Raw genomic sequence first — 25,595 nt, forward strand, 5'->3', positions numbered from 1 at the left:
AAACCCTGTATCACTTCCTATATGGGTGACGATTAAACGCCGTCCCTTTCCTGATGGAGCTTTTAATCCTGTATATCAGCCTTCTATAAATGCTTCACGTTTACTTTTGACATTTAAATCTTGCCAAACTTTTCCAACTGTATGACCTTTTCCAACCTTGGTTAATCCAGGTTTCATCCAAATAACATATTTTGCGTCCAGTGCTGCGAATTTTGCGTATTTCTTCTAAATATTTTCTTCTCCGCACAATAATTTTATTTTTTTCTAATAGCATACTTTTTCTGTTGAGTTTTACATATCGAAAGTTCATTTCACGCATGGTCCTGGTTAAGACTCTACGAGATATCTTGGGTAAGGAGTCATCGTTTTCGAGCTCTTGAGAAATATTTTTCAGAGTTGGAATTTCACTCCGAAAATAAAATGAATGAATTTTTCGACGTATAATATTCCTTGTCTCGTCATCCAAAACAATGCTTTTCCTACCTCTAGTTTTTCCTTTTTCTTGCTTTTTATTTTCCGATGTATTTTTAAGTACACGATAAATACAGCTAACGGATACTTTTGTTAAACTGCTACAAATGTCGACCGCTTGGCTAACATTTAATTCCATTTTTCTGCCGACAATTCCTTCATAAACGTTTCGTATTATTACCTTCTCTTCGGACGTTAACATTTTCCGTCTCTTTTGCGGCATTTCATTTTTGGAATCAACATCAGAATTTTGCAGTCTTCTCTTGGAACAACTCGGTTTTTCGTCCAACTCGAATAAAACTCAAACCAAATAATCACAGAATATAACTAAAAATTTACTATAAAACGACAAACTATAACACTCGTATTATCAATAACACGTTTTATCAATAACACAAACTTATCGCATAAAATACCCTACCCTCCGAAACGCCAATGTAATGAACTATTGTTGATGGGCACTCGCTCGACAAAAAGTAGTTTTACGGGTTTCTGTGGATCTGAATTGAAACGGAGTTCCGTCGCTAATTCCAAAGTTGCCAAACGATTGAAAAATATTGTTTTAAAATATCGATTTTTATTTTATAAATTTAAATATGTAACGAAACGGAACATATAAATAAAATTTATTTCATTACAATTTTGTGCTTAATTTTTACTATTGAAAAAATCAGATTTTTTTGTATTTTTATGACAGTAATAATCGCTGCGTGGAAGAATACAGGTTTTGTATGACCATAATTACTACTTGTGAACAAGAATTGGCTACACTGTACGACAACTTCTGGTCAAGTCTACTATAGAGAAGCACAAATAAATATACTACTTTATATATTCTGTAATTTCTTATGAGGAAACGCAAATTGCAATCGAGAAAACAGGCAGTTTTCGAGGGCCGCTGTGTACATTTAAATTTGAGGATATTCGGCGTTTAAACTATGATATCACTCTTCTAAATTGGGGGTTTCTACTATAGCACATTCTAGTTTCACCTTCCCCTCACCTAACCTAACCTAATCTAACCACAGCGTTTGTAATTTCGGAGAAAATCGTTTTTAATTTCAACTTATTTATTTAACTAATCAGTTAGTGACAAAAATCCATGATTTTAATTGTAAAATATAAATAATATACTTAACCTGAAGCACAGCAGTTAGAAATCCGGTGGGGAATGTATAAGCGGCAAGCCAAAAGAACAACGGCGGACGAAGCGTTTTAGCCCACACACTGAAATGCTCAACGCGTGCCACAAGGTCTCTGGTCCAACTTCCCAATAACTTTAATGACGAATAAGCTGTAGATTGCCAGAAAAATACACGTTACAATCACATTTTTTAAATATTTAATGACTTACCAGTTAGCCAAGAAGACGGAACTCTCCCGTCAAATATGCAATCAAAGATTTCTTCCAATTCCGATGACATAACCACCAAACCTCGTATTCCTCGTCCCAAATCTTCCAATGAGGTTTGGATCACTAGTAGAAGTGTATTATATCTAAAAAGTATGTTGGGAACATATTAACAAAATAGGTATAGAAATATTTGCATAAAAACCAATGAGTTTTCGTTCTAAATTAAATATTTTAGAGTGATTTCTTTAAAATTTCTACGACATAAAGGTGTCACTTTATATCTATGACAAAAACGACTAAAAGAAAAATTGTTGGAAATTAAATTGCTCATCATAAATTGCCATATTATAAAAACCCGAGATTCCTAAGAGGAACATAGGGTTTTCACGAAGTGTCTCCAGTTAACTCTAGTGCTTTGACTTAAAGACAAGATTATCTGATTTCTTTCCCTTTCGTCCAGTACTGTCCCTTTTCACGTTTTTTAGGCCAACCTCGAAGATTACAATCCAGCGCTGTCCTGGCAATTTCATCTGGGGGTCTATGAAGTGTGTCCATTTTCTTCGCCTTGTTTGCTTTGACATTTTCTTGGTTGGTTTATTTCATACATTTTTACTTGAGATTCGATTAGGTCAAAATATTCAAAGAATTTTTCGTAATGCTCTATTGATGGAAACTTCTTCTCCTTCTACAACACTACAGCCCAAATTGAGCCTTGGCCTCCTTTATTTTTACCTCCACCTTTGCTTGTCTGTGACTGATCTTCTCCATACACGGACTCCTAAAAGGGCTTGTGTGTCGCTGTTTACTGTGTCTTCCCAGCGCTTTCTTGGGTTTCCAACCGGTCTCTTTCCGGATAAACTTTTTGATAAATTTATTTTATTTGATGATGTTAAAGAAATTTTTAAATCTGAACAACGTTAACAAAGATTAACAACTAGTAATGTTAATTTGCTTGCTATTTTTTTATGTAAAAAGAAGAGTATGACATTTGGCATTGGCATTACCTACAGATAAAATATTTCTTGATATCTCTTTAACACTGTTAAATTAAGAATATACAACAAATATAATATATAGTCCACTTCAATTGAGGAAGATTGTATTAGTACAATTTTTTAAATTTTTTACCTTTGAATTTCTTGTAAAAGCACCACATCCAAGGGGGTTTTATGAGCTCCCATTAACTTTTCTGTGTTTTCGTAGTCGATAGTCTTGGGCAATTTGCTCAACACGTCGTCGGCCAACTCATGTACTTTTTGTTCTTTCGATTGGTCACCTTCAGCGGCAGTTTGTACTTGAAGAGACATTAAAGTTTCGAATAGCATTCGAGACTCATTGATTAGAGACGTTATATCTGCGTTTGGATGCTGCCCGAATGCTTCTGGTCTGTCTACGTTAGGCAGAAGAGTTATATAATCGAGGTAAGACTGGATGGAACCGTCTCTTGGGATGTAGTATGTGGATAATGACGATAACCTATCAATTTAATCAATAAATATATTATGAAGAGTACTATATTATGCTTTAAATAGAGATTGGTTTGTAAATTATATGCAGGTAAAATGTTTTTTGACTTATCGGAATGTTTTCAACTTAAATATTAGGTAATGGGGCCGAACAATGGATATATTATATAAAAGAACTTAAACAATGAATAATAAGTCGAACTAGTACAATTTTCAGAACCGGATTCGTGCGTTAACTATTGGTACATGAAATTATGTATAACTGAGGGCCAATACAGCCCTGTATTTTGTGTGTGCAATGTAACAAGCGAGAAGTGTCTTGTTGCGCGCTGACCAAGTTTTAAATTATTACATAATTCACCGTCAAGCGAAAGAGATCGAGCTCCCAACGTTAAATTCACTGCAATGTTGTCAAGTATTTAGATATTTCTTGTTGTCGGGGCGGAAATAACAAGATCGTGGAAAGAGGGCGATGCACATCGACACGCTGACTAGTCATAGTTACTACGTTTAGAATTAAAATGGAATGTTCAGTGAAAAATAAATGTTTAGGATCCCAAGCACAAGAAATTATTTTTAATTTGTTTAAGTTTACTACAGAACAAGCTAATTCAGATAGACTTTTAGTATTTATTATTGTATTATCATATTACTTAGTTTGATAATAGATATAGGTGCCAAATAAATGTTTGTAAATGAAGAAAATTAAACATAACTTTGTGGCTAAGAGATTTTTTTAAAAATCATACCTAAAATAAGCGATGCTCAAAGCGTCTTCACAAAAATATTGATTAATGTAAGTCGTCAGCAATCTTCGATCCCAATCGTCGGTAACGTGGCCTCCATAACTGACGCCAGCTATTAGGTACTTAAGGGCGTCCCAAGGGGTTACCTGGTACTCGTTTAAGTATATCGTTAAAAGGTTTTCGGATACCTAGGTATAAAAATAGAATATTGTTAAATTGAAACCAGCCAAAAAACACGATCTGTCAATGTCAATACAGTCGGTGTGTTAATCTCAGTCCCAACTCAGACAGAGAGTAACCGGTAGCGCACTTTATTTGGTCTGACCATCGGAGTGGCGATCTTCCTCGGTTCTTTTACCATTTACCTTGCCTTCAACCACCAACCTCTCCATGCCTTCCATTCGTCTAGTAATGTGTCCAAAGTACCTCAATATATTTTGGTTGATGATTGTGGTAAGCTTAATATTAATGTCGGGTTCTGTCAATATTGAGACTTTTGTGCGATGTGCTGTCCAGGGAATGCTCATCCTTCTACGATATACCCACATTTCAATAGCCATTATACGTCGTGAGTCGGACTTTTTAATAGTCCCAGTTTCTGACGCATATGTAGCGATAAGAAAGATAAGCATCCTCCATAATATTCCTCCTTGCCATCCGTGTTCGCTATATATATTGAATAACGTGTTAGGTACGTTTAGGTAGAGACTAGGTAGAGTTTAAGTACTACAGTAGACTCCCTCTATAACAAGAACTGAAATGGCAGACTCTTTACCTCATTATAAGCCGATCTCGTTATATCAAATAACAATAATACTGTGCATACATATGAATATGTAGTTTTCTAAAACATTAACTTCCTATGGTGAAGCCATTCGGAGCAATATAAGATGCTAAATATTGTTTGAATGGCGTTTTTGAAAAAAAGTTGTTTACTTTTATTGTCAATGAAATACATTAAAACAAAAAAGAGTTGTTTACTTTTATTGTCAATGAAATAAGTTAAAACAAAAAATATGTATTCTGTAAATCTGTATAAAGCGTATTTTCAAGGATAACATAAACTATTGCTTCTGCAATTGGAAGATGTCTGTCATTTTTGACTGCGTTAAATTGTCCAGTATTTTATCTCTCATATTTTCTAAAGATGTGAAACAGTTGTATGCTTTTTCATTTGCGTTTTGTCTTTGGGTAGTTTCTTACAACATTCAAAGCACTTTCCACATGTTGTCTATTAGGACCTTCTTATTATTAACTGTGAATGGTCAACCCCCTACAATGAAACTTGAGAATCATAAATTGTAAATTTCCGAAGAATTTTTTGCGGGCGGCATTTAAAAGGGTATTTATTTATAGCTACCGCCGGGCCAAAAACGTAAAATACACGTTTTTTGATCTTATTTTCTCTCGTTATAACCAGATTTGCATCGCTATAGAGGGTTATAGTTGAATACAAATTTGACGGGACATCTCATGTACCTCGTTATACGCGAAATCTCGTAATAACCGTGTTCGTTATAGAGGGAGTATACTGTACTAGTAAATGAAGTAATTCTTTTTTTGTGAAGTTCCAGTGACATTTTGATAGACTAGAAGTGGTTGGAAATTATTATTCAAACAAGCACACGTGCTCATAGCCAATATTAATTGTTAACAAACATTTATTTACATGCAGTTTATTAACAAAATAAAACTGCGTAAATTAAATGTTCATATTTTTGAAATTGTAAAATCGTTTATAGATTTGTGTACACAAATATAAAGATTACTATTTACAAAATAGTTTTTGTGCCCATTTGTTTGGTTTATAAATTTGTATACACGTACCTGGAAATCTGAATCATTAAAGCTATAAATGACGTTCCAACCAAGTTGTTGAAACTTTTTTCTTTCTAACAATATAGCGTGGAAGAAGCACAAAGAAAACAACAATTTCTTGTATTTTTCTGGATATTGACAAGCTGTAAACTGATCCTCAGATATTAGTTGGTATAATCTCTTCAAATTCGCCTTAAGACCCTAAAAATCACCAAATAAACAAAAACAGAATTTTTTGTAACAATATAATAAATAGGAATATTTACTTTGGGTGGTTCAGTGGTCATTTTAATTCCAGCTTGGAGAATGGATATTGGAAACTCTGGATGCGGGCTTGAGCTAAGCCATACTCTAAAATTGCTGTGAACTTTACCTGACTGAAGCATTTCTATGATTTTGTCCAGTTTCGGCATCCAACTTAGAGACAAATGACAGTTCGCTAAGAAAACCCAATGTCCGTCTTTAGCTCCCATCTGTAGTAACCTAAACATCAATAACTTCTAAAATAAATATTCTCTTTTTAAAATGCCAATCCACTAAGGATGTTTGCGACTAACATAGCTTTTTTTACTTTATTTCTTGCTGCTCTAAATTCACTAATCGTAGATATTTAAAACCACTTTGTAAGTATGGTGTTGGGCAGTCAGGATCGCCATGTGGTATCGGGCTCCTGCTGCATTAGCTCAACTGATTTCTCATGCTGACTTTTCCAAACAAAGACGGGTTGTACTTTTTATTTTATTGTATAATTTAACACTTATAAAGTTGACCCAGGTCGTGTTGCTACTACATTATAAATTGTATCAGCAAAACTAACTAATTAATTTCTGTCTATCTACCTTTTCACTGTTAATTTAGAACACATGTAACATTGAATTTAATTTGAATCTCTAAAATTTCTGTGTGTCCTTATATCACAGTAAGATTAAAGATCGAGATAATTCTTCATCTGGCCGGATCTATTTTGATTTGTACTTTTCCTTGCAATATAAGCTACAATAAGATATAGCTCTGTTGATGTCTGATTATATGACCCTATAACTTGAGTTTTTTGTTTAAACCATTTCACATTCCTTAGTGATGTTTCGATTAGTGTCAAAATAGGTATTTTGAATCCAGACTTTTTTATTTTCGTTATTAAGAACATACCTACTCCATTTTATTTAAAAAAACTTCTTTGTATAATCTCATTTTGTAACATAGATTTGTTTTATTTTGCTGCTTTAATTTTAATCAACCCATTATGGGTCCGCTACTGGTAATTAACGTCACTATGACGTAAAATGTGGGTTCAAATGAGGTAAAAATTGGCTACTAGATATGTAAGGGTGTAAACTATTCAATGGCTGCAGCTGTATATAATTAGCAACAATTTAAACAATTTTGGAGATAAAATAAATAGTATTTAAAAAAAAAATACTGTAATGCACTTACTTGGTAGCAATGGGCGCCTGTCCCTGTCCCAAACTTATCGACTGGAATCTCGAACTCATATTTGCCTGCTCAGCTAGTTGTATTAATGACTGAGTTGGATCAACACCAGGAGACAAAACAAATATCAGCGGTGTTTGAGGAGACGATTCTTCCAGAACGGCTTTTATGTCTAATACGGGAGGTTCGACAAATTGAGGTCCTAGTTGGTTAACTATGAAATTCGATAGGGCGAACGACACGCGGTCTTGACGGAGGGATCGGATGAACAGCATTTTTTGGAATTCGTTGCAGATTCCATCCCATTCTCCTGAAATAGTATAGATATTTGATATTTGAATTCTTATCATCTACTATACATAGGGAAATAAATACAACCAATAGAGTCACGCATAAAAATTCCTAAAGAAGAAAAATTTCTAAAAAGATTCCTAAAAATGAATTCCGTCAAGATAAATTTATATAAACTATTTTGGAGTTCCAAATTAGACTGTCAGTCCAGTCGTCAGAGGTTTAATATCCAAAAACGAGACCGAGCTGAATTTTGCTGAAACAGTCAATTTCGGGTTCCCAAAATCTACTTCTATCCCCCAGGCTTCTCCCTAAAACCGCCCTCGTAGGTGGGAAAACTGCAAACATCGATTTAGCAAGAATCTGTACGTCGTCGTAGAAAAAAATGTTTTAATAAAAAAATGTAGCTGAAATAATTTTGAAGCTTCCTATAAAGCTGTTGCGCGATTTTTGCCATTTTTTACGATTCTCATGAGATCATTAAAATTTATCACTTTCATTGACCAGTCGCTTTGTAATGTCCATTATTAGAGCCTAATCTAAGCTAAAGCTTTAGTAGTAGCAGTAATAGTAATAGTAATACAGTACATTCAACCAACTTTCATCTCTAAACGCTTAATCAAATTCGCAGAAAACCTTTCGTTGTAGTAAAAGGCATGGTAAACTGCACTGGAGTTTTGTATAATCTTTTTAATTACTTACTTTGTTTAGAATATTTTTGCCTGTATTATCAGTTAGAGTTATATATATATATATATATATATATATATATATATATATATATATATATATATATATATATATATATATATATATATACCCGGTATTTAGGCGTTCCACGCCCTTCCGGTAGGGATCTATGGAGGAGTATCACCTAGCCGCAAGCCCTTATCTCTTGCCGTACTGCTCCACCATAGGCCGATCAGATACCAGCATATTCTAGACTAAGCCGCAGATTCATTTTAGAATTTTAAACTACTACGTTAGCCTTTTTGTTTGCTATTCACCGAGCCAGGGATTTGAACTGACATCTCTCGCATTGAAGCGAAGGAGAAGCCAGCCGCCCAGCCCGCTTGGCGATCCGATCTCAGTTAGAGTTAATTTGTATAAAATGAGGAGCAAACATTCAAATGTAATTTTAAATATTATTGTTTATGGCTAAATAAAATTACATGGTCCTGAGACAAAGTGTCTTCGAGGACCTGTTGATAACAACGTTGAGTTGTTACCTGAGTTGTTGTTGACCTGAGTAAATACATAATGCTGCATCAAGTTCTTCTTTTTCCAAACAGAAAGATGAAGGACGCTGCTCAATCTGTGTGACGTATGAAAGTGACGATAACAGTAAAATATTAAACTAGAATTAAATTTGCAAATGCCTCACCGGTAACGATAGACTATCTAATGTTTAAACATACCACTAAAAACCTTTAGTGACTTTGTCCCACAAATCGTATATGCTGTTATATACACTCACCTATTAATGGTAGAGTTTCGGGCTCAGTGTGTATATACCATTGATTCCAATCTCTTTGATACTGCTCGAATGTATCGATAACACCGTGAAAACCTTGAAGTTTATCCAATTCAGTAATGTTATCCCAGGCAATTTCACTTAACCATGCTAAAAAACAAAAACAATAAAGAAAACTCTTCTATACTGTAATATAATGTGTGGTTTATTATTGTGACAAGATAGTAGTAGCTTTCTAGTTGTCCTCGAGGTTTAATGCTAATTATCAGGCTTTCGTCATTATTTCGAGTTTTTGAGATCCTGATATATTTAGTTTTCTTAATAGCCCGTATTGTTTTCCATACTCCACTATCTTATTCATTAGGTCCTTAATGTCCTGGAGACTATCCTCTAATTAATATAACAGTATGGTTCGCATGGGGGATAAAGGGGTAGAATGCGAAAATATGGAGTTGATTCCAGTTTACTCCAATTCTACTTAAATCCGACTCTCACCTTCACGCTGGTGTTCCCTGCAAACCGAGCAACTCAACTGGAGATCCGGTATCCAACCCGGATGGAAAGGAAATGGCCCTCCTAAAAGGGAGTTTGGCATTGGGTTAACTACCCAACCCTGTAAAAAACCTTTTGTTATGAGAGCTATAAAAAAAAGAAACCGGACTGTCTAATCTACGACTAACTCTAACAAACTACGACTAACAAACGAAATAAGGATAATGATTTAAAAATTTGCAAGTGGAACGTAAGAAACCTTTATCAGCCTGGAGGCACGGCTCTGCTCATACAAAAAATAAATAAAGGCAAAGCAGATATCATTGCTTTACAGGAAATGAGGTGGACTAGCTCAGGCATCCTAGAAAAAAATAACTGCAATATTTACCACAGTGAACATCCTACCCGACACCAATTTGGTACCGGATTGTAAGACATCAGACCGATGGTGAAGTGATCGCTGTGTAATTTAGCGTTTTTCTTGTTTAGAAAACAAGTCGAAGTCGGCCATCAGTTGGATATGTCGCCTGGTTGATAAATTTGATTAAAGGGCTTCACCAGAGCATCCGAGTAACTTATTTTCTATTTAGTCCATTGAAACGTTACATTTTTTAGACCTTAGTGTGCATTTCTTACATAGCTCAATTTTGTTTTTTTGATGTATTGGGAGGATGAGTGTAAGCTTAAGGTCAAGTTTGTGGGGGCGCCACGTAGGGTCAAGAAAATTAAAAAGTAATAACTCTTAAAAAAATAATAATTATAATACTTATATTACCAGAGCATGGATTGTCCACTTGTTTTGTTCTATCTAATACGACGCCACCTTTTAGCAGAAAATCGTATTCGGCTGTAACAATTTTCCCTTGGGCCTTTAATATTTTCATACACATATGGAAAGAAAACAGCAGCTTGTGTTGTTCAAAAAGTGCTCTGCAAGTATTTCTAAAACAGTACCCAAAAATGGATATAAAAACAAACGAATAGAAGAGACAATAATATTTATTGAAACGTAATTTATTGGTTGTATTATTTTACTGGTTACAGTACGGTCGCGTTAATCCGAACCCAAGGTCGTCCGAACGACGCGGTAGTCCGAACGGGTTCCTCATTGCCTCCCCCACGATTAAATCGACATGAATCAACTTGACTAACATCGGTTTTTACTTTCCTTGACCACCTACATATTATTTAGTTCTGTTAATGCTTTTGTATCACGATGGCTCCACTAAACACGTAACTTTGACTATTGAACAGAAGACAAAAATTAATAAGTTGATACAGCAAGGAACTAGTTACAGTTTCATTTTAAAACAGTTCGGCAAATTTACCATTAAGAAATTAAGAAGAACAAAGACAAGATCGAAAAGTTTGTCAGCGAAACTGAAAGCGGTCCAGGAAAGAGGAAAACCATCAAATCCCCCGAATATCCGAAAGTAGAAAGAACGTTGTTTATGTGCTTCCCACAACAGCGGAGAAAGCATGTTTCGGTGAGTGGTGAAATGTTGTGCGAAAAAGACCGTCATTTTCATCGTGAAATGTCATCAAATCACCAAGCTTTTAGCGCATATAAGAGTAGGTAGGTTAGTAGGTAGCTATGATGGTAACCAACGTTCTGAAAGGACATGGTACATGAAGAAGAAGTGTAGGTTGGACAACTTTAAACGACGTCATGGAGTTAGACATCTTAAAATTACTAGCGAAATACTTTCGAGTAATGCCGACGAGCCCTTCCGAACTGCATTTGAAGAACTTGTGATTTAAACAATTTGACACTTGAGCAAATTTACAATGCAGATAAAAGTGGGTTATTTTGGCGCATGTTACCAGACCACACTTTGGTGTCATCTCAAGAAAAGAACGCTCCTGGTCGAAAAATTATGAAAGAAAGAATCACCTTTATGCCTTGTATAAATGCTTCAGGGACTCACAAACTTCGTTTGCTTGTTGGCTAACAAGCCTCGTGTATTCAAATCTGTTGATATTTCCGTATGGTATCGTGGACAAAAATTTGTATGGGTGACAAGAGTTTGTACTTGGATTGGTTCAAAACTGAATTCGTCCCTGATGTTCGTCGTCATCTTGCACGTGTGAACCTCTCTCAGGAGGTAGTGTTGCTGCTGGAAAACTGCCCTGGTCATCCATCCACTGATGAACTTCGTAGTGAAGACGGTAAAATTTTTGGAATGTCACCAAGAACACAAAACTGCGCTATCGAAAAGCTTTACTCTTTAAAATTCTTGCTGACGAGCCAAGTGGAACGGATTTGATAGTAGATTTAAGAAAGTTAATATCAAGGACGTTGTTTCAAATTTGGCAAATTGTTGGTCATTCATTTTACAACGTTTGATTCAACTTTCTTGAAAAAACTTGAGCCCAAACTTAGTGGCTATAGATCACTCTTCATCCAACGAAAAAGAGATCATTTTAAGTCCCCTTATCGCTCTTATATGCTGCAAAACAGCAGTAAATAAAATTAGAATCGCCCTAATGATATCCACTCTCCGATAGGAGAGGCACTCAAAGAAGACGAAGATCGCTTAGCTGCCCCAAGAGAACACGACAATAATTACTAAATCTGAGGTTCGAGAATTGGCATCACTTGGCTGTGACAAAGCAATTGAACGGAAGAAGAAACGGAAGAGGAGGATGTCGATGATGAACCACCTGCTTCAAAAACTTCTGCTACTGAAGCTGTTAAAGCCCTGAACACGGCCATCTGTTGGACAGAATATAACCTCAACAGCAGCGAAGAGATCATAATGCTGACGCGTATCAGAGACAGAGCGTCTGATGAGCATGTCGAGACTGGCGTTCAGAAAAAAATTACAGATTTTTTTATTGCTTCCCAATGAAATTTATATAGATAATATGTATTTATTAAATATATTGTATATATATATATATATATATATTTGTATAATATAATATTTTATTAATATACATTGTGTTTTTGCAGTTTTTCTTCTCTCGATAAAAATGTCATAGGTAATCCGAACGATGCGATAATCCGAACAACCCGTTTCCCCGATTCCGTTCGGATTAACGTGAGCGTACTGTACTTGTTTTTATTCACTTTCTATTAATGACATTTAATTAAACATGAAAACAAAGTTATCGGAGAATACCAAGGAGGCTTCAAGGAGGCTCCAAAACCAGGAAGAACAACTCCTGATCTAATAAGTATGTTAAATTAATGCAAAATATAAGCTACGAACAAAAAATTAGTTATTTATCTGTTTAGTTATACGTTTTTTAAAACTTTGACCATCTGTTTGAAAATCTGTTTGACCAATATAGACGTTTGGACATGTAACACAAATGATCCAAAACCTATATCTCTATTATTTTTTATGATTTATTCTATGAACTGATCATTTTTTGAGTCGTTTAACGATAATTGCGTAATTATTATTACTAAAATAACTCACTTATTTTAATAAAGAAAAATGGATGAAAACAAATATATTAACTTACTGGTAAACTGCATAGGTATGGTATTCATTCATAAGAGTGATCCTCTCTGATAATTCATTCGATTTTGGACTACGGCTTATCGAATTTAGAAATAGAAGAATATAGGCATCTAGAGCGAACTGGTACATTGGATCTATTTGGCCCATATCGTTTAATACGAAAAACAAAATGGAGGCTCTGTTTGCTGACGGTCTGTAGCCCTAAAATATTTAAAACGGTCTTGAGTCTGTCATCTAGTTGCTTATCTAACCTTTAAGTGGTCACTATAATTGTTAGGTCGTTGAAGGGCACTTTGTACGCCATTGACAAATTAGGTGGCCACTAAAACAGGTGGCGCTTTATGCAGCTACCACTGCAGAAGTGGAAAGAGCAGGACACATTCGCTGGCTCTCCGTGTATGAGTTTGTATCTACCCGATTGACGTAAGACGTAAGGCATACAGAAATAAAGTTATAACTAGACTTCGGCAAATATGCAAATAAAAATGTAGAAAATATGCGCATAAATATGCACGTGTTTACCCGAAAATATGCAAATATTTTACAAAATATGCATACAAATAAATAAAAAAATCGTAAAATAGTAACAATTTTATTTAAAAAAAAAGTGTACATAACTAAATATTTCCTACTATTCATTAAGATTTACATTTATTTTAAGTAACTACATCATTTTTAAGTATGAATAAACTTATTTAGAATTATGGTAACAATAAATGACCAAGTGGTGTTCAAAATTTTCTAACAAAAACTTGTGGCTTCTGTCTGAGTACATATATTTATATATGGAAAAACTTCGTTCAACATCAACTGATGTAACGGGAGCATTTTTCAAACTAACCAAAACATTTGGTTCTAAATTAATTGTTTCCGAAATATTTCCAGCTAGAACACTGACTACTTCAGAAAGAATATGGTAACCTTTATTTTTTTCCATAGTAGCTTCAAATTTTTTTAAAATATCTTTTCCAATATTACCTCTAACGTTCCGACAACATGACGCAAATTCTTTTATTAATGCTGTACTTTCGAACAATGACAGTTTTGGTGATTCTAACTGAGTAATTGTTTTTTGAACAAAACTAAAATTTGATTTTATAAATGAAAGTTCTTGTTGAAGCAAGTTACTCTGAAAAGTTTGTTTAGAATCCAAAAAAGATTGGGAACTTTCATCTATTAACGTATCAATTATGTTCTTTAATAAAAATTAGCTGCTTCTAACCATGTTCCCCATCGCGTTAAAATAGGTTGTGGTGGAAGAGGAATGTTAGGTAGCATTTCTTTATAAAGTTGAATTCTTATAGGAGATTTAAGAAATACTTTTTTGACACTGGATATCATGGTATTTACAAGAGGAAACTTTTTTCGTATTTCCTCTGCAACTCTGTTTAATCCATGCGCTACACAAGTAGCGCAAATCTGGGAAAAATATTTTTAAATTTTCTTCTGCTTTCACCATATAAGGAGCAGCATCCGATAAAATAAGCAGTAATTTATTAGAAGGAATAGTTGTCGGAAGAAAAAAAGTTGCTAATGTTTCTTGTATAAAACGCGAAATTGTTAAAGCATTTGTTTTCTCAAGTTGCTGGCATGAAATAAGATGAGATTTTGGTAAGGTATCTTCTTTAAGAACACCAATCAATAAATGAGCAATATACTTTCCTGAGGAATCAGTGGTTTCGTCTACAGATATGTAAAAATAATAATCTGCAATTTCTTCCTTAATATTAATTAACACCGACGAGTATAGCCCGTTCACATTATTTCTTCTTAGAGACCGATCACTTGGAACATTAAGTTTGCAATATTTTTTTAGAAACGAACTAAAATTTACATTTGCTAATTTTGAAAGCTGTATGTTTGCAGACACTAATGCGCGACACAAGTCTTCATTAAAAGTTTCTTGCTCATCTAATTTTTTTGAAGTAGATTGGAAACATTTAGCCATTGAAGTTTGATGTTTTCCTCCTATTTTTCCTTTTTTTGCAATGTGTGAAGCAGTTCTCACATGTTGGTCTATCTGAAATTTCTTCTCACATGCTATCTATAAATAAAAATAAAAACCTTTATTTTAACCCAACCTTTAAAATATAAAAATATACAAGGTGTTTTTGGTTAATCAAATAACTGGTTTGGAAAAAAAACACTCGCTAAGTGTTTTAAATGCAGTATTAATCCACAAATTAGTTTTTGTTACTAACCATTAGTACATCATATAACTTATTTTAAAATTCAACAAAAGTTTTTTTTTTTGTTAATTCAATTACAATAAAAATAATTGTGTTTTAGAATAGCTGACTTCATAAAAAAAAGTAAAGGTGAAAAATTTTTCTAAATACACACCATTGTATTGTACCATGGACAATTTTTTCTCACTAAAGGAAGCTATTTTTCATTTAAAAACAACCTACGAGTACTAAATTTCAAGTAAATACGTTTATTGGTTTTAAAGTTATTGTTGTTATTAACTAAAAGAATTTAATTTTTTTTTAATTTTAACACCCTGTATCTCGAAAAGTAAATAAGTTTGACCCCTCATTAACTATATCGTTTTGTTCAATTTTTCGAGAAGTATCTACAGTCAAACGTTGTAAGTGTCATTTGGAAACACCCTGTATGTATGAAATATTAGATATTTAATAGAACATATTAGATACTTACAATTTTGCCACAGACTGAACAGTAGATTTTTCCCATATCCATAGACAGCTCTTTATAAGGTTTAATCCAAGTTGAAGCACTGGTTGTTTTAGGCATTATAAAATCACAATCTTCCTTTTTGTTACGCACAACGAGTGTTTACGCTTTGAATATCAAAACAAAAATGATTTACAAATCTGAGCATCAAATTAGAAATGTTTAGGTACCTAATTCAATAAACTGGGAGATTTTGGAAAATCCCTAAATTAGGAACAAAACTATTAGCCGTTTACCTGCTGTTAAGATACAATAAATTGTAGATAGATTTGGGGATTAGATCATAAAATGCAAATGAGCGAACCCTTAGCGATTATCCAATAACTGAATGCCTCAGTGACCGAGACTTTCTAAGAATGTTGAGGGCTACTTAAATTGATCTTCTTTGAAATTGTAAATGTTTTGTACCTGTAGAGATTACGTACTTAGATCATTTCTTGATTAAAATGACTACAAAATTTTATACAAGAATTGAAATAAATTGGTATGTTTAAAAATTTTCAAATACAGTATAAAAATCCGAACTTTTATGCACTTTATGCAAACTTTTATACAAATATGCCAAAATATGAAATATTTGCATAAAATATGCACAATATGCAAAATATGCAATATGCATATTTGCCGAAGTCTAGTTATAACAATCTATTGATTTCGGCACATTTGACACGGAAAGCTTGACGAATTGTGCTCCTTTCGCCGTTTATTTATATATTCGGCATCTCAATTCATCAAAGCCGCAGCAAAGCTCTTCCTGAAATTTGTAAATCTTTTACATACATATATATTATTTCGATAATTATTGTCCTAAGACGGGATAAATTTTGTTTTGATTCAGAACAGTGGCATATGACGCTCTGATGACATCTAAAGAGGTCGAAATACGTATAAGCGGCTTGCCGCCGCCCTGCATCGAAATAAAAATCTAATACCGTCATTATGTTATATAGATATATTTTAAGACTATAATACAGGAAATCATATCATAGTTACCTCTCTTGCAGCATCAATCTGCACTTCAGTGGTTTCAGATATCTCTAAACTCCGCTTCACTGTTTCGGAAGTAGCTTTAGATACTTGTAGAGTATCAAATAATTCTGCATCTTCCAAAAGTGATCCGCGAGATTCGGCAAGTAGCCTCAATAACTCGTTTTCTAGATCCATTAAAGTTCTTTTGCCTATAAATATAATAATACTCCAGTCATCAGAGTGCCACGAAAATGCCACTGAACCTCTAAAAATCATACGAAAAAGCTGAATTTTGTCGAGCACATTAATTTTGGAACCCCAATCATCATCATCCAGCCTCAAGAGTCCACTGCTGAACATAGGCCTCTTCCTCATGTTTCCAACCCCGTCTATCTTGTGCCGCTCTCATCCAGTTTTTATTGAGTCTTCTTAAATCGTCAGTCCATCTTGTAGGTGGTCGACCGACGCTTCTCTTGTCTTCCCTTGACCTCCATTCCAATAACCTCTTTGTCCATCGCCCATCTGTCATTCTGGCTATGTGTCCTGCCCATCTCCATTTTAGTCTGGCTATCTTCTCGATGATGTCAGTCACTCCGGTTCTTCTCCTGATGTCTTCGTTGGTTATTTTGTCTCGCAGAGTTATTCCTAACATGGACCGCTCCATTCTTCTCTGCGTGACTCTCAGTTTGGTAGCTGCTGCTTTTGTTAAGGTAAGTGTTTCTGCTCCGTACGTCAAGACTGGGAGGACGCACTGATCAAATACCTTTCTCTTTAGATATGTGGGCAGCTCACTTTTAAAAGTTTATCTCAGTGTTCCAAATGCTGCCCACCCAAAGCCGATTCTTCTCTTCAGTTCATGAGTCTGGTTATCCCTGCCAATCATAATTTCATGTCCCAGGTATTTATATCTATCTACGAGTTCTATTTCTTTCCCACCAAAACTGATGTTCTGGTTGGGTACCAAATTGGTCATGATTTTTGTTTTCGAGATATTTATATTTAAACCTACACTTTCTGTAGCCACAACGAGTTCCTGTACCATCTCTCTTGCCATACCTAGATCTTCAGCTATTATAAGTATATCATCGGCGAAACGTAAGTTGTTTAGATATTCTCCATCTATTTTTATTCCCTTTGTCATCCAATCCAAATTCTTAAAAGCATGTTCTAGCACCGTATTAAAAAGTTTAGGTGACATTGGGTCTCCTTGTCTAACCCTCGTTCTATTTTTTTTTTATTTTATTCTATTTTATTTGGAACCCCAAAATAGATTCAAAAAAGTTTACCACGTTTACTGCTGGGCGTACCCCTAAAACTTTTTTGCATCATTTTTGGAGTTCCAAAATGAATATTTTGTACAAAATTCAGCTTGTTCGTCAACTTTCTGACGACTGGGCTATAAATTGTTATAAAAATATTTATTCTTATTTCTAAGGCATTGATAAATTAGACTAGCGAATTAGACTTAATTTTCGGTGTATGTTTGATAAATAAAATGTAATTTAGGAAAAACGTTACAGGCAAATTTAAATATCCTTGAGTTTTTGTATTTATCACCTTTTTTATATGGCAAAACAGTGGTTTGCAATTTAAAAACAAGTTTTAAATGCAATCTTATAGTGCGGTCCTGTCTGTCTCTTGTATTAACACTGAATTCATTATTATCATTATTTTGGCTTTATCCCTAGACTTCCCATAATATACTTATTTTTAATTTTATCCTCTTTGATCACTCTACTTATCAGTCTAAGATTATCATTTTCGTCACGTGCATTTGTTGTTCTCCTTTCTTTTTAACTGTCCATCATTCAGTTCTGTATACCATTGTTGATCTTATGGCTATTTTATGGAATTTTTCATTCAGCTTCATCGGAATTTTCACAGTGGTGTAAAGTAGTGGTGTGTCACACAATCCACCACTCGCTTCCATCATCTTCATCCATCCAACCCTAATTCTACTGTATACATCCCCATTCGTTTTGCCCATCACACTGTAATACCGATCCTGGGAACTTAAAACTATTATTTTTCACAGTCATTTCTCCATCCAAAGTTATCATCTGAACTCTTCTTTTGAATTCTTCACATAGTATTTTACTGTATGTAGAAGACAATATACTTTGAGATAGACTTTACATACTTTTAATAAATAGATTACGGTACATTTACAGTAAGGATACAAAGAATAAAGAAATAAGGACTTATTAAAAGGACTCAACACGAGTGAATAGTAACTGAAATAAAGAAATATACAAAGATGAAAAAAAATGTTACTATACCTTTTGCGATGGCCGTTACCAATTCATCTTTTTGTTCTTCCAGCTGCGGTTTCTCTTTCCTAACCACAATTCCCAGCAATTGGCCCTCCAAACCTTGTTCTTTCACGGCAAAATTGACCAAAGTCGCTTTGGTACATATCTCAGGTGGATAGTGTGGGTTGGTCAATTTGGTGGTAATAAAAAATCTGAAATCACTGTGGTACGACACTAGTTTGTCTTCGAGCTTGATGAGTAGTTCACCTCCAGATTTTACTATCGCCTTAGCTAAGATGGGTTCCAAGGATGGGTCTATGGTTTCTCCGATGTTTTGAAGTAACACTGGGTAACCGAATTGAACGGCTCTTTCAACTATTGTCATATAACCGGCAGTTCTGAGATCAAAAACCTTAAAAAATATATAAAACTTGGATTTATAAAACGGATTTCCTTCTGAGAAGTTTCGAGGATACTTTGAAAAATATCTGAGCTGCATTGTTTATCGCAACACAAAATGGGATATTATGACATATATATATATATATATATATATATATATATATATATATATATATATATATATATATATATATATATATATATATAAGTAAAATGTAATGGCATGTCTCGAAAAACAGAAAACCAAAAAAGGTATATCGATGGAAGGCAACCGTATATACGTATTTCTGGCTATTGGTCGTCTTCAGTACGGTGCAGATAAGTTAGAAAAGGAGCATGTTAACTTAGGAAAGGATCACTACAGGAGCATAGCGATCAATTTGTGGCATTAGAGTTAGAAGACCCTGATGGTTTCCAGGGCATTAAAAATATGCATTTTTTTGAACAAAAATTGACACTTTTAATGACGAATAACTCAAAAATATTGACAATTGAACTATAATAGAAACATTTTATTTAATTACTGCAGTTATTAAAATCTAGAGTAACTAACCTGCAAATTAAACTCTTCTTCTTTGGCTTTGATCCATTTTTGCGCCTGACACTGTGGATCTATCACTAACGGCCATCTGTTTCCTTCGCAAATTAAGATACCGTTTTCGGTACTAAAATTGTCGGCAGGTAATCCTTGGATATTCCATTCACGTACCGTAGTGGGATCAGTTAGAAAATGAATTATATTAAAATCTGTAGTGAAAACGATTTCTTGCTCGCGGCACTGAAATAAGATAAAGCGATAATACGAATTTTTATCAACTATTCGCCGAAGTACGTACCTCCGATTGCCACAAATCTAGTAATTCTTCTCTGTAATTTGATAGAAAAGGACCCAGATATGAAATGAACGCTGTAGCCAATAGGCAGTCCCCTGGCAACATGATGAACTGGTCATCTAGGACTGTAACAGTTTCGCTCCATCTCTCTCTTTCGCCAGAGAGATTTTCTACCAGCATTGCAGCTCTTTCTAGCTTTAACTTTAGTAGTTCTGCCTAAACGAGCAAAAAAAAACAATATTATACTTGGTTTGAAAATGTAAAATACCGCAGTTTTTGGCAGAAGAATATAACGATCCTTATGCAGGACTGTTCAACACTAGTAGAAAACAGTCACTATATAGTAGGTGAGTAAAAATATTACAATGCCTATCTATCTTTCTATTTACTATTTTTATCGGAAATAAGCCGCAATTTTTCTTTAAAATAAGTTTTTTTTACGTTTCGATTTTCGCTTAAGAAATCGTTCTCAAAATACTTGTTATTTTTACTCTTTTTACAAAATGTTATTATTACTCTCATTCCCAAAATAGTATTGAGATGCCACAGCCAAGTAGCTTCAGAACAATATCTACCTTTCTGTTTAATTCCTCTTTCTGCAGCAGTTTTTCCTCGTATTCTTTCTGCAACTTTTGAAGATACAAATTCAACTCAGCCAATTTGGCCTGAGCTTCCGCGAGCTGCCTCTGTTTTTCTTGGAGTGACTCCAAAGCTTCGTCCAATTTGGCTTTCTTCGGACCTACTATCCTATAGAGAAAAAAATTAATTTAGAAAAGGTTCACGAGGAATTAATAACACATAGGGGACAAACGAATAAGGATTCTTCTTCTTCTGCTTCTTTTGGTCATACCTTATGCTGTTTGGAATATGTACAAGAATATTTTTCTACTATTCTTATTATTGTATTCACGTCTGGTAAACTACACCAGTTTGTAGGTCACTGTGAGTATTGTTTGTGACCTGGTTGGCTTCGATCTTCAATTTGGTCCATTTAGATAATATTCAAGAGATTTGTGAAAAGTCAAAGACTGTCATGGCTGGGATATGTGCAGAGACAAAACGATGCAAAAACAACAAAGAGAATGTTACAATGGAAGCCCATAGGAAGGCGATAAAAGGAAGGCCCAGAACGAGATGGTTGGATGACGTGGAAGACGACCTGAAAACAATGAACATAAGACAATGGAGAAGAAGGGCACAAGAGAGATCTGAATGGAAGGACATAGCCAGACAGGCAATGACCCATCTAGGGTTATGATGCCAAAAGAAGAAGAAGAAGAAGAAGAAGAAAATGATATTCAAGGGGCTATATTTGTCACATTTCGTTGTTTAACGATATTTAGCTTTGTATATTTGCTCCTCTTACGACCTTTTCTTTAGTAATATGGAATGGAATTCGAACGATGGAATTTTTTTTTGAAGACGCGAAGCATTTTGAAAGCTTCTATAATATTTTGCGATCATATTTTAAGTGTGTAAGTCCCGCTACCATATATTAAGATTATTTACAAAAAAAAAAAAAAAATACGCGCCGAAGAAGGTTGAATTTAATAAAAGTATTCGTCTTCTTCGAAGTTATTATTCGGAATTATTCCACAGGATGCTTCAAAGTTAGGATAATAAAACCACGGTTTAATTAACCCCTTACAATAAGTCAAATGTAAAATTTTATCAAAAAACTGACTAATACCAAATTAAAATTTATAAATTTATACACAGCGTGCTAATAAAATCATCAAAATAGGGCTAAAAATAAAAAAAAAAAACTGAAATACTTTGAATTTGACCAAACTTTTCTCCGTTGCGTATTTTTGCATCTGAGTATAGTTAGGGTATGTTTAATATTGAAATAATAATAATCCAATATGAAGAACTGCTCAGTTGTACGTTCCTAGAAGCAGTCGGGAAGAAGACCAAAGAATATTCGATTGTAAACGCCTATGCAGCATTATATATCTGTAAAGGGGATTGGTATTGGTATGATTTAAGATAGAATAAATAAATCGAAATTTGCGTAACAATAAAAGCAAAGACAATGACGATGATCTAAATATCTGACTTTTCCTATTTTTTAAGAAGAATATTATATAAAAAAATATATAAAATATAAAATATATAATAAAAAACGTTACTTCCAAATTTTCGCATATTTCTCGATGGCTATGACCCACATACACAGAGATTTGGCTGCAAAAGACACTATTCCCACTTTATCAGGGATGAATTCTTCGTTCATTGTATACGTAGCAATTTTCTTCAACGTTTTTTCGGATATGTGGTTCTTGTCGAAATCTTTCAAATCTTGCAAGAAATTCATACCTCCCAATAGTTTCTTGGCATTTTCCCAATTAGGTTCAATCTAAATAAAGATATATTATTGATGTATGATATCGAAAAAGAGAATTCTATGCTCACAAAAAAAAAACCGAAAATTTTTATTTACCCATATTTTTTTGATCTGTATTTTTATTTTTCGCGTCTTTATTGTTTTTTACATATACAGAATAGTTATTGGAATTAGAAATTCTCCAGTGGAAGTAAAATAGTCTTTATTTTCTAGATTATATACAAATTATGGTTGTACAAAAAACTAGAATAGACAATGGCAAAAAAAAAAGGGAAAAAGAGGACAAACAAAAGTATTCTTCTACAAGAATTACTAAAACAACATCTACCATAATTGATTATATTTTCTCAGATTTCTCATTCCTTGATGTACGTTCTACAATTATTAATGCAGGACTCTGACCATGAAGCAGTCTATATATATACCAAGTTTAATACTCTTAACAAAATCCTCAAAAACCCAACGTTTAGGTAGAATTTTTTCCGCTCAGAACTTTCGTAAATTCCAAAATTTGTGCTTGATGTCTGGGTTGCACTTTCCCTCTGTGGACGTGAACTATAATTTCAGTGCTGTTTTAGATAAGCTTGTCTGTATTTTCAATAAAGCATTTCCTTTAATTACAATTAAGTCAAAACATCACAAACCCTGGACTAACAAAAGTCCTAACAGTCCTAAGAAAATACAACTAACACAGCTCAAACAGTTTCTCTTCCAAATCCTGAAAATCTAAATGAATACTTAGTTCATATGATTAAAAATATAACATCAGCTAATTTGCCACAACAAGATCCCATTACCTATCTCCCCAATTCAAAAAAAGTCTCGAATTCATTCTTTATAAGACTAGTTGATAAATCTGAACTGATTCAAACAATTAGTAGTATCAAAAGCAAATCTTCCTGTAGTGCTGATGGACTATCCATAAAAATTTTCTTAAATCTCCCAAATAATGTGTTGGAAGTCCTGGTCTCACTAATTAATGATTCCTTTGAAAAAGGTATATTTAAAGAGTGCCTAAAGACAGCCATTATTATTCCTTTTCTGGGTGGTGAAAAATCTAATGTCTGCAACTATAGACCTATTGCCTTACTACCGGTCCTATCCAAAAATATTGAGAGTCATAAAAACCCGAGTTATGTCCTTTCTTGTTGAAAACAACATTTTATCACAAAGAAAATTCAGCTTTTTATCTAATAAATGTACCAGCGATGCTATGTTTTCTGTACTACACTAAACAATAATCTTTATACTGCCACTGTTTTTTGTGACTATGTCAAAGCTTTTGATTGTGTATATCACGACATTTTGATAAAAAAACTAAATTTCTACGGAATTTGAGGTATTTCTTTGAATTGGTTCCAATATTACTTGAGGAATAGGAAACAACTATCGTATGGTCCTAAAGTTTTGGGAAAAATTTCAAAAGCATATAACTCTGACCACAATAATCTTATATTTTTATTAAATTATTCAACAATTTAACTTAACTATCCTTATTATAAATCAAAATTCAAATGACAGACAAGGGACCATTATTTTCGATTTGCCAAATAATTCCCCTGACACGTTGCATCATCCTTTGGACGACCTCGGCGTCAATTTCTCTAATTTTTGTATATATGCGGCGTCTTAACTGTTCCTGATTTTGTGCTTCCCATCCGTTATTATAGACTTTCCGACTTAATATTGCCCAGAACTCTTCAATTGGACGAGCCTGAGGTAGGTGGGGGGGATTGTCTGCTTTCGGTACAAAGGTAATGTTGTTAATTTCGTACCAGTCCCTTGTGATCCTCGCGTAATGATATGAAGCAAGATCTGGCCAAAAGACTATTTGATCATTTGCATGATGTGTGTTCACAAACTGAAGCAATTTAGAGAGACATCTTTGAATATAAATATTTGCGTTTAAGGCTTCGCCTCGAACAACACCAATGTAGGACTGTGAGATAAAGCCAGCCTCAGAAATTGCACCCCATACCAAAATTTTGTCCTCAAATTTTTTCTTACTTTTGAATTTTATTTCATCAGGTACATTTTCGTAATCGTTCGTGTAAAACCCATCGTTACCCTTCATCTCAGAGTTGGATAAAGTAAAATATGTTTCATCGTCCATCACGATCAACTTGTTGACGAAATGCCCTCGCCTTAACGCGCGGCAACATCTCGGAATTCTCTCTAATTGATCCTCTGTGTATTTTGGAGCTTTCCTTATTTTCCGGTAGATAATATTGTTACTCGATAGGGTCCTGTATACTGTAGTCTTTCCAACATGAAATCTTTTTGCCAGTTTTCGCTGTGAGACCCCAATTTTGTTCTTAGCTACTTCAATCAGTCTTGCCTCTCTTATATGGTTCAAAATCCGCGGTCGGCCACTTTTACGCAAGTTAACACATGGTATCCCTTTTTCACATTCTCTGATTGTGCGATTGTCGATTTGCTTATGTTTTGATCTCGATAAATATTAACAATATCTCGTTTCAACATTCGCCCAACCATATTATAAACACCTCGACGAATATCAATTTTATAAGACATTTTGCAGAGCACAAACCAAAATATTCTGCTTTGTTTATTTAATGTCAATAACTGATGGCATTTCAATTCCATGGTCTTCTTTGTTAAATGTTTTGCTGCTCAATCAGACCAGGTGAAATTTTTCCCAAAACTTTAGGACCATACGTTAGTTAGAGCAAATGATACTGACTCTAGTCAAAAAAGCATTGTATGTGGAGTACCACAAGCTTTAGTACTGGGTCCTCTACTTTTTCTTATCTTTATAAATGACATCACTAACTTAAAAATCGATGGAAAAATATTTCTTTTTGCTAACGATACCAGTATTACCTGGAGGAACTCTAATATTGCAACTCTTCATGCAATTATAACTTCTGATCTACTTAAAATAAAAACCTGGTCCGACTCTAATTTACTCTCTTTTAACGTGGATAAGACAGTAGCATTATCCTATAAAGAAGATCTTCAACCCTTGCTTCTTTAACAGCCAGATCAGTATCGTTGATTCTGTAAAATTGCTTGGTATTTTTATAGACAGCAATCTTAAATGGTCCCTCTATATCGA

General features: G+C 34.1%; 1 protein-coding gene across 2 annotated transcripts in view; it reads right to left on the reverse strand.

The window, feature by feature from the left end:
- The window catches only part of kl-2 (dynein heavy chain 2, axonemal kl-2), a 105,748-nt gene that overhangs the window by 2,295 nt on the left and 77,858 nt on the right, over positions 1–25,595 (reverse strand). Inside the window, exons 41-56 of one of the 2 annotated variants that reach the window (XM_072522063.1) lie at positions 22,302–22,528; positions 20,745–20,916; positions 20,173–20,385; positions 19,890–20,114; positions 18,962–19,346; positions 16,707–16,891; positions 13,018–13,217; positions 10,319–10,485; positions 9,055–9,201; positions 7,290–7,596; positions 6,122–6,338; positions 5,865–6,056; positions 4,041–4,225; positions 2,954–3,301; positions 1,826–1,968; positions 1,611–1,765 (exon numbers count right to left, since the gene is read on the reverse strand). In XM_072522063.1, the coding sequence (XP_072378164.1) occupies positions 1,611–1,765; positions 1,826–1,968; positions 2,954–3,301; positions 4,041–4,225; positions 5,865–6,056; positions 6,122–6,338; positions 7,290–7,596; positions 9,055–9,201; positions 10,319–10,485; positions 13,018–13,217; positions 16,707–16,891; positions 18,962–19,346; positions 19,890–20,114; positions 20,173–20,385; positions 20,745–20,916; positions 22,302–22,528 (3,468 nt within the window). The remainder of the gene's footprint in view (positions 1–1,610; positions 1,766–1,825; positions 1,969–2,953; positions 3,302–4,040; positions 4,226–5,864; positions 6,057–6,121; positions 6,339–7,289; positions 7,597–9,054; positions 9,202–10,318; positions 10,486–13,017; positions 13,218–16,706; positions 16,892–18,961; positions 19,347–19,889; positions 20,115–20,172; positions 20,386–20,744; positions 20,917–22,301; positions 22,529–25,595) is intronic. The other variant, XM_072522064.1, reaches the window with a different exon arrangement.

This window comes from Diabrotica undecimpunctata, chromosome 2 (genome assembly GCF_040954645.1).
Source record: "Diabrotica undecimpunctata isolate CICGRU chromosome 2, icDiaUnde3, whole genome shotgun sequence".
NCBI classification, from domain to species: Eukaryota; Metazoa; Arthropoda; class Insecta; order Coleoptera; family Chrysomelidae; genus Diabrotica; species Diabrotica undecimpunctata.